Source organism: Empidonax traillii, unplaced genomic scaffold, assembly GCF_003031625.1.
Source record: "Empidonax traillii isolate 1590-97213 ecotype Southwest subspecies unplaced genomic scaffold, ASM303162v1 scaffold163:size1593379, whole genome shotgun sequence".
Classification (NCBI taxonomy): Eukaryota; Metazoa; Chordata; class Aves; order Passeriformes; family Tyrannidae; genus Empidonax; species Empidonax traillii.
Genome location: NW_020955356.1, coordinates 447829 through 457572, shown reverse-complemented (window position 1 = coordinate 457572; position 9744 = coordinate 447829). Strand labels below are relative to the sequence as shown.

The 9744-nt window shown below is 49.0% G+C and overlaps 1 protein-coding gene across 3 annotated transcripts in view; it reads right to left on the bottom strand.

Moving 5' to 3' along the window:
- Positions 1–249: 249 nt before the first annotated feature.
- ACRBP (acrosin binding protein) overlaps positions 250–9744 on the bottom strand; it is a 9940-nt gene continuing 445 nt past the window's right edge. Inside the window, exons 2-10 of one of the 3 annotated variants that reach the window (XM_027885241.1) lie at positions 9090–9302; positions 7594–7688; positions 7385–7487; positions 6876–7251; positions 1806–1938; positions 1437–1550; positions 1163–1330; positions 1001–1087; positions 250–455 (exon numbers count right to left, since the gene is read on the bottom strand). In XM_027885241.1, the coding sequence (XP_027741042.1) occupies positions 327–455; positions 1001–1087; positions 1163–1330; positions 1437–1550; positions 1806–1938; positions 6876–7251; positions 7385–7487; positions 7594–7688; positions 9090–9302 (1418 nt within the window). In that variant the 3' untranslated portion in view covers positions 250–326. Of the gene's footprint in view, positions 456–1000; positions 1088–1162; positions 1331–1436; positions 1617–1805; positions 1939–6875; positions 7252–7384; positions 7488–7593; positions 7689–9089; positions 9303–9744 lie in introns of all 3 variants that reach the window. The other 2 variants (XM_027885240.1, XM_027885239.1) reach the window with 2 other exon arrangements.

Sequence of the window (9744 nt, the reverse complement as noted above, 5' to 3'; positions counted from 1 at the left end):
GAGAAAAATAGGTGCTGGGGAAACCTTATTGCTCTCTGCAGCTACCTGAAAGAGGTTGTAGTGAAGTGGGGATTGGTTTCTTCTCCCAGGCAAAAAGTGATGGCCTCAGGTTACACCAGAAAAGGTCCAGATTGAATGTTAGGAAAAAATTATGCACTGAAAGGGTGGTCAGGCATTGGAACAGGCTCCCCAGGGAAGTGGTGGAATCACCATCCCTGGAAGAGTTCAAAAAACAAGTAGACATGGCACTACATGACATGGTTTAGTGGGCATGGTGGTATTTGGTCAAAGGTTGAACTTGATTTTCTTGAAGATGTTTTCAAACTTTAATGATTTTCTGACTGCTTCTTGGCAAGGCTGAGGAACCTCTCATGCCACTGCTGCACCTCCTCATCTCCCTCCTTCTCACTCAGCACCTGGTAGGTCTCGTTACTCTTGCATTCAACGCGAGTCACCTGCAAGGAGAACTTGAGTTCATAGGAAGGGTGCCACTGCCCATCCTTTCCACAAGGAAGGAGGACCTCCACAGTGGACAGCATTTGGAGGCTGGGATGAGGGGGGCACCAGAGGGGAGGGGGTAGAACCAGCTGGAAAGTTGTTCAGCTAATAGCTGAGCTGTGTGTTTCCTAAGGTATAGGCTAATCCTCTGTCCTGCTCTCGTGATTTTGGTTTTTGTCGCCACCTTGGAAGCACCCAGTAGATGGGAGAGATCCTCCCCTACAGGGATATACTGATGGGTGGAAGGCTTCCCACAGCTCATTTTTCTTCACATTATAGCTGCCTCTGCTTCCATCCCTGACACCATCTATGCAAATCCCACCCACCTATGACATGCCACTTGCATTTGGGTCACTATTTATCACCCCACAAACAGATCCAATTCTGTCCTCCTGGAAGGACAAGTAGGGGGACAGTGAATTCCACAGGGACTTAAGGCTGGCTGTGGAGGGCCTAGTCACGGAGGAATGGCTGTGCAAAAGGCAGTGCAACTGCTTCTCACCCTCTGGTTTTGGATGCTCTTCTGGAGGCACTGGTGGCTCTTGAACGTGCAGTAGCTGGGGTGCTGAACTCCACTGGAGTCACATATCTGGGGAGATGGGAATGAAAGTCAGAGAAAGAAAAAGAGAATGAGAGGTGGGAACATCCACTGATGGTCACCCACCTTGTTTGGTGTACCTCCCTTTTGGAAGGCAGCATACTCTGCCTCCAGCCAGAGCATCACACTTGGGTCCTTGCAGCCGTGGGTGGCCATCCGGCTGCACCAGTACTCTGACCTCAGCCCTCTGAAAAAATCCAAGTCATAGTCCTCCAGGGTATCTGAGAATCTGGTCTGCAAAGGAGTGAGATAAAGTGAGATATGCTTCTTCCTTTCCTTCCCCACCTCCCGGTCCAGGATCCTCTTCAGAGACCAGCAGGACACAGAGCTCACTTGGTACCTGCTTTTCTGCATCCTGGTGCTGGGCTGAGATCTGAGGGTTGATGTAGGTGAAGAAGTCACCTGTGTCGCAGGGAACACGGCTCAGGGTTCTGATGTTCTGACACTGCTCCATCTTCAGCGAGCAGAAAGCGCAGTCAGGGCACAGGTCCATGTGATGCCGCCCGAGGTTGTCACACACCTAGGATGGTCGGGGGTGGGGAAAAGGAGACTAAGAAGATCCCAAAAAAGGAGACTGAGGAGATCCCATATCCCTGGCTTGGAGCTTGCCTCCCTGGTCACCCAGGTCAGCTTCTTTCGGGAGGTGACACCCGAAATGACAGGAACCCCTGCACACTGTGGGGTCAAAGGTGGACATTGGGGTCTTTACCGAATCTCCGAACCCAAAGACTCTTTTTTCCATCTCCTTCCAGGCCATGGCAAGCATTGACGAGAGACAGTTTCCCTCCAGCACTGCATAGCACAGGACCAGCACTGCCTCGTCATTCTGCAGGGCTAAAAGGCTGACAGAGAAAGGGAAGGAGGAAGTCAATACACCATCAATTAGAAATGGAAAGAGGGGAAAACAATCTCAAAACATAGCGAAAAAAGAACCCTTGCCAAAGAAACCTTGGATTCTTGGCTAAACTGCACAGAGAAATGGGGGTATCTGCAGGGTCTGTACATGCCTGTATAACACAAAGGCTATGGGGGGTGGGTGTGGGTGTGGGGGTGTGTGTGTGTGTTTATTTGGGATCATGTGAGAGGGACTGGACACAGGGTACAGCTCGAAGGACTTTCCCAGGGCTCCTGCAGCAGCTGCTGCCTAGTTTTGTCAGTCTGAGGGCAATGAGGAGATGTTTGTAGAGGTCTGGTGAATGTTGACTGTGGGGCAGCCCCATTTGGGTCTGGAGGATGCCACTCACTAAGCCTCCCTCCTGCTTGAGCCAATGTATTTGATAGAAAGGGAAAAGTCTGATAACCATGAATTACCCGTTCATTCAAACTGACATGGGTAGCTAAAAGTAGAAAGTTTAAGGATAATGGGATAAGGCCAATAAGAATATTAGGAACCATGGAATTTGTAGGCATGGTACAGAACTGCTACTAGACAGGGATGGTTGGCTTCAATCATATCAATGATACAGAAGAGGTAAAAATGCTCAATTAAATATTTTCCTCTTGTGTCTGGAAACAAAACCAGTGTTAAATAAACAAACTTTGATCTGACAAAAAGTAAGAGGAGCAGCAGATGCTTATGTTAAAATGCTCTTAAAATCCATGCACGGGCTAACCTATATAGACAAATTTTCCTCAGAGTATTTGAAACTTCTTGGAGACCTTCAGATTAGCATTAAAAAAATAAAGAAGAATTGGAGAACCTCAAGGAAGGTCATGAAGATGAGATTTCCTAAGGCCTGGAAAACTTTCATCTAGAGCAAGAGGCTGAAAGAGTCTCTTTTAGCTGAGTGAAGGCACTAGTGGGTGGCCACTCAGCCAGACAGCACTTTTACCAAGGAGGACACCAGCTGGAAAGCTGTTCTTGTCAGCAGATGGAAAAGTAATGACTTTTGGTGACTAGAATGTGGGGAGAGATCCATTCAAACCAGAAATTAGCTTCATGTCTCTGACACAAAGGGTATTTGGATTGGGAGCAGCTGATGGGATGGTTTCTCCACAGTTCAGACTTCAAAAATGTATCCCAAACTTCTCTTAGGAGAAGGGTCTGTAGCTCAGGCACGATACTGTTTTTTTCCTCCAGGGCTCACCAGACATGGCTTCATGTCCTGTGCTGAGCAGGAAGGCCAAGGTGCGTGATCAGATAAATTTCTAGGCCTGAGGGTTAAAATAGATCACCTTCCTGGAAAACTGAGTTTTGCCATCAGTCTGAGGTTACCAAGAAATAGTGTTGCACTCCCTGTCACATCCTTTTCCTGCCCCATCTCTGCTCGCCATCACTGCTGTGAGGTTTTCTGGCCTAATGTTTGCAAATTTATGAGCTGATTTACCACCTCTGGGTGAGTATAACAGCACTGCTGCGGGTCCCCTATGCTTGTTGACGTGCTGCTGAGCTGTTTGTGGATGTACAGACGTCTCACTCATGCTGCAGGGAGAGGGATGGATCTACCTAAAGTGATTTCCTAATGCAAATCCCACCCCAGCTTAGTATTTATGCATGTTTTTGTCCTAGCCACTGTCCTGGAAAAAGCCTAACAGGTACTGTGAGGCAATGATTCAAAGGAAATGTGAAAACTCCCCCCCAGAATTAAGAAGAATCTGAGAGCTGAGATCAATAATTGCTCCAAGGCAAAAAGAGAAAACTTCAGATAAAAGCTTATCATACTTTAGCATCTCAAGATGTGGAATGACACATACAGAGCCTGCTTCAGTGGTATCTCTGAAGAGTGCTGGTGAACAGCATCCACCGCTCTCACAATGTAATGACAAGGACTTGAGCCATTAACTTTCAGCTGCTGAGCCTCCCCGATACTGGCTGGCTGAGGTGGAGTGAGAACCTGAGGCGAGCAGAAAAGAAGATAAGGAGCAAACAGCAGCTTTCCAGCACTTGGTAACTTCTGATTTAGGTGGGGTGTGCTGCAGGAAAGTAAAATCATTAAGGAGAAAGCCATTTTTCACAGCTTCAGAAAGAGTAAAGAGATCTTTGCCTGCATGCCAACGCTGGCTATGGGTAATGATAATTCAAAAAGAGTATTTTTTCTGGGGATGATATTTTTAACAAAGAGTTTGGCCTTAGAATGAAAGCCTCTGGGTTTGAAGTACATAAACACCACAAGGACTGTTTGGAGCAGTAAAGCACGAGGAGGAGGAGGAGGAGGAGGAGGAGGAAGAGGCTGAGTCACTAGGAGTGTATGTATCTCATCAGTGCACATAAATATTTCAAAGGTGGGTGCCAAGGAGATGGTGCCAGACTCTTTTCAGTCACGCCCAGCGACAGGACAAGGAGTAATGGCTGTGAACTAAAACACAAGAAGTTCCACCTCAACATGAGGAAGAATTTCTTTACATTGAGGGTGGCACAGCACTGGAACAGGCTGCTCAGGAAGGTCATGGACCTGTTCAAAACCCACTTGGACACATTCCCGTGTAACTCGCTCTAGGTGACCCTGCCTTGGCAGAGGTCCTTTCCAACCCTAACTATTCTGTGATTCTGGGATTCTGAGAGGGATTGGAACAGCTTTGTTGGGAAAGCTGGGCTCACATGAACTGCAAGTGAGCATCCATGCGAGAATACCAGCACACTAAGGTCTGCATCTGGGACAGCTGTGACGCTGAAAGGGGTGTAGGGGTTGTAGCTGACAAACAACACAACAGTGGGAAGCCCTGGGAAAAAGGGCAAATACAATTCTTGCGTGCAAACAGAAAAGCAGGGAAGGGAGGTTGGTGTCCTTCTGTGCACCCAGCTGCTGAAACCCATCACAGGGCTCTGCACACAGAGCTGGAGCGTGGGGATGTTTTAAAGGGCCACCGAAAATTGCCACAAAAAATAGGAGTTGCACAGGCTTTATCATGTAAGAGCTACAGAGGTCTTTTTATCTTATTGCAAGACTGAATTTTGGTATATGGGCAACTCTAAGAAGAGGAAATAATGGGAAATAAGGCAGGAAACACCGTAAGGACTAGAAGTAGAAAATAAGTGCAATAATTGACGTTTCCCTCCCATAATGATTCACTGCTAGCAAAAGACCACAAAAGTGTGCTGCAGATTCTTGTTGTATTACTACCATCGCCCTGTCTCTCTCTAAAGGTCACAGTTAACTTCATCAAGTACTAGGAAAGCACCACCCTGCACACCTTGTGTCAGTCCAGACACTGAATGGTCCCTGTCTGCAATGACCAGTCCCACCCGGCACTGCTCCTCTGGTGGAATTGAAACGTCCCAAAGCATTTTGCCCCTTTTTTAGGTCATGCTTTGAAGTCCCTTTGAGAGCAGGCAGGATGTGGTGAGCAGCAAAGCCGACAGGCACGGTCTATCTCGCCTTTTTATCCCCACTTGAGTTTAAGCTTTGCTTAGCATGATTGATGGGGCTTGGCTGCCAGGTTACAGACACACAGTCAGCATTAGTGTCTTTGAGAAACTCTGCAGCAGAATAGCAAGTGTCATCTGCAATCACAGCAGTCCCTCAATAATCCCAATAGAATTAAATCAGAGCAAGGCTCAGTCTCAGAAGCAGGGAAAACGAGCACATCCTCGATGAAACACACAGTTTAGAGTACATACACCAGAAAAAAAAAATGTTTCCAGGCAGTAAAAGCTTCCTACAATATTAGGGAGGAGGATGACATGTTATAGCTTTGCAAGAGAGCAGTTATGGCTTTAATAACGATGCAATTCATTTTTACATGCAGAAGAGGAATGTCTGGCTGAACTGTAGTGGTAGTATGCTCTGTGTTTAAGAGAAACCACAGATGTGCAATCATGCACAAAATCTGTGCGCTTACAGGAACATCACAGGCCAGCAACAGAGTGAAACCAAAATGACTTCTCCATATAAACCACATTCAGAGAGCTTTTTTTTTTTTTTTTTTTTTTTTTGTTAAGCCAAATAGTCTCTGCCTCTCAGTCAAAGCAAGTGGCCCTCAGCCACAAAGTAGTAAAAGATCAAAAAGTAAGTTTGAGTGAAAGAATATGATCCTTTTGCAGGTCTTTTCTGTGTGGGTTCACCAGCCCCAGCTACCTGAGAACAGAGAGAAATGGATACTGGCAGAGCAACTGAGAAGAGCTCAACATGCTCGACAAGCTCCTACAGGCCAGAGGAACTGAGAAGGGTGTGTAAAAGGACTGCAGCAAGATGGGCTGTCACATGGCCCTGTGCTGAACTGCTCCCAAAACCATAATGGGGAACCAGAAACCCCCTAGGAAGAGCTGTGCACAGATCCAGAGCGCACAGAGTTTCACGTGCTCGAGGAGAAGCAGTGGTCCTGCACAGCCAGGAGCACGGCTTTGTGCTCCCAGCTCTGTTTCCCAGCACAGGGCTGCTTTTACTTTACTTGGGAGAGGACAGAGCACTCCTCCAAGGGCTCCCAAGTGTTCACAAGGAATCTGTTTCTGCACATCACCTGTACTCCTGGGAGAGGTGCTGGGAGGAGGATAAGTGCAGAGGTGATTGCATACTGCAGATGGCCACAGCGTGGGGAAACAAAGCCTTGCCTGCAGCTAAGGCCCAGACTAAACTCACTTTGCTCAGGATGCAAGGCCAGTGACATTTTCAGGCAGGAGCAGTGCTGGATCACCCTTTTCCTGCTCACTCTGTGCCGGAGCTGGGGGTGCCTGAGAGGGTCCCCAGGTACATTCCTTCTCTGGATGGGACAGCTTGCTCCAGAAAGCCTGCCCACACTCACCACCTGCTCCAAGCAGGGGCATGAATGCTGCGGGGCTGCCAGCCAGTGTATACAAGGACAGTCCTGCACGGGCACCCAGAAAGAGCAGTCTTCCCCTCACCTGCCTCGGGGGGGAATTTCCTGTTCTGATGTGATTTCTGGACCTGACTTGGTGAAGTTCCAAGAAGAGTCCTTGGCGTCCAGGGATGCATCCAAGGAAAGGGCCGAATGGATCAGCTGCCAGATGCTGTTCTTCAGGCTTTGGTCTTCAGAGGATTCCACCCTGAGGGGCGAGGTGGTAGTGGCAGCCGGGACAAGCACAGTTGGTGAGCGCACAGTTGTCGGGCGCACAGTTGTCGTGCTCTTCTGTGAGGGCGTGGTCACCTTTGATGTGGTTGTGGGGGGCTTTGTTGACGGTGGTTTCTGACCCGGGTGTGCGTGAGAGTGGTTCTGAAGCCTTTCCACGTGAGCAGGCGAGGGAGAAGCCTGCTTGTGAGCTGGGGAGACAGAGGGATGGAGCGGCTGAGGGCACCTTTCTGAGGCCAGCCAGAAAGGTGCTGGGGGTGGAAGAGTAGTTACAGGAGATGAACAGGCGAGCAGAGTGCTCAGCACAGCTTGGTGCAGCCATACCTTCTCTGGCAGAGGAGCTTCTGCCCACTGTCACGGAGTTCACAGTGTGAGATTGCTTCGACGGGATGACGTCTTTTGGAGACCAAGTCGAACATGGGACTCTCTGAGAGGTGGAAAGAGGGAGAAACATGAAACTCACTATGTCATTTTCCCTTCCTCCTCACCCTTTCCATCTCCCCAGCCTCTCTGTCCCAAATCCCACTCCCCACCTTGACGTAGAACTGCTGTTTGAGGCAACGGTACTGGGCGAACTGGCAGAAGGTCTGAAACTGCAGCACCTCTGGAAAATCAGTGCAGACTGGCCCTGGAGAGAGATATGGAGGATGGGGGAGGCCACAGGTTTTATCATCTGCCTTGGCCTGTGTGCACCAAGAGATCAGGACCTCTGAGATGACAGCTTGTGGATGCAGGGAAGGTCTGTCTGCCCCCATGTGGAGATCACAGTAATGGAGTGGTGTTATAGCTCCCAGTCCCAGGTGCCACATTCCCTTTCCCTCCAACCCTCTGAGGGTTTCAGTTCATTCTTCTGTCTTTTTTTTATCACAGTTATCTTCCCTACAACAGAGACCCAAATTTCCTATTTCCAGGACAGAATGATTCTGTTATTAGTCCTTACAGGGTTTAAAAAAAAGAGAAAAGGAAAGTAGTGATGTGATAGGTTCAAAAGATGATCAGACTGGGCCTGGGAGCACCAGAGAATCATGGAATGCTTTGGGTGGGAAGGGACCCTAGAGATCATCTAGTCCCAACCCCTCTGCCATGGGCAAGGGCACCTTCCACCAGACCAGGTTGCTCAAAAACAGTGTTGAGGAGTTGGACACCAGCAGGAGAGAAACCAGGGACAGACCCTGGGTGCACCCAGCACCTCAAGGTATTGGATTGCAGGTGCCCACGAGTGAGTGAGGAGCCCAGGACCCATCCCTGGGTCTGGTGTTGAAGGGTGGCACTCATTCCCCCGACACAGCTGCAGAAACCATCAAGAAATAGTTGCCCTCAAGCTGCAGTCCAAATAAGCACAGTTGCCTGATCATTCAGCTCATTGACGTTCATATCTAAATATAAAGACGTATTTTTTATGAGAAAATTGTTCCTATTTTTTTTTTCCTCTGAAGAAAAATACAACAGAAGTAGTACCAAGTTTTTCAGCTGCACAGATATAATTATGCCACTTAAATTCTCTGATGCAGGGGTGCAGGGAAAATATGACTGCGGAGATTTGAAGGGTGCTGTTGCTATGGTGCTTTCTGAACCGGGATGTTTCTTGGCTCCTGAAATGTTAAACACTTAAAAAGACAGCTTATCATCTCAAGTTTTCTTAAAGACCTATGAGAACCCATGAGCCAAGTTTCTGCATTAATGCCCAGATCAAGTTGGAAGGAGCTGGTAAGAGATGAAGAGCTTCAGTGAGCCCCAGAAAACTGTAGCCTGCTTAGGAGGTTAGGACTGGCCATTGGGAAAAGCTTTTTTTCTCCAGGGAAGTGGTGCAGCACAGGAAGGGATGCCCACAGAGGCTGCAAAACCACTCTTGCACAAAGCCAGTGTGCTCTTGTTCTGGGAGTGTCTGCTCCAAGCTGGACTGTGGGCTAGAGACCCCAAAACAACCCCTCCCGCAATCTTGCAGCATTTTGGGGCAGAGAGACAGCTGGTCCTGCTCCAGCTGGGGCCGCGCCCTTCCCTGCCCATGGAGGTGGAGGGATGTCCTTACCACTGGGGATTTGGCCGTGGTTCTCCTCCTGGTCCAGCTGCAGAATGGTGGGACTGAGGCAGCCGTACGCCTGGCGCAGCAGGCAGAACATGTTTGCCTCCCAGAGTGGCTGCAGCCTCGCAAAGAATTGCTGGTACTCCGTGTCTGACAGTGGACTGCCCGGAATGGGAGGCACCGGTGGAGCAACAGCAGCTGTCGGCAAAGTCAGCAGACCTATGGGAGAAAGACCTGGGACAGCCTGTGCTTAACAGCCCCTAATGGAGGAAATGAAGGAGAAGCTGGCAAGCTGGCCCGCTCCTGTCTGCTGGCACAGAGCAGGGCTCTGGGATGAGGACCCCCAAGGGGGACAAAGGTGAAAACGAATAAAAAAGGAAGAAAGAAAAAAAAAATTAGAAAAAATTTAGAAGTTGTGTTTTGTTGTGAGCTTGGTTTGGTTTGGACTAGGGGAATGTGTTTTGATTTTTGGCTTGGTTTTGGTTTTGGGTTTTTTGGGTGGGTTTTTTCTCAGTGGACTTTTCCCCCCCTCAAAAGCCCCAGAGCCTCTAGAGGCACCTACAATGGCACTGGCTTCTCTGTGCATCCCTGGGAGTTGCCCCCTGCACCACACTATGGGCCTGTGCCCCTCCAAGGGGGCATCCCTTCATCTCCTTCCTTC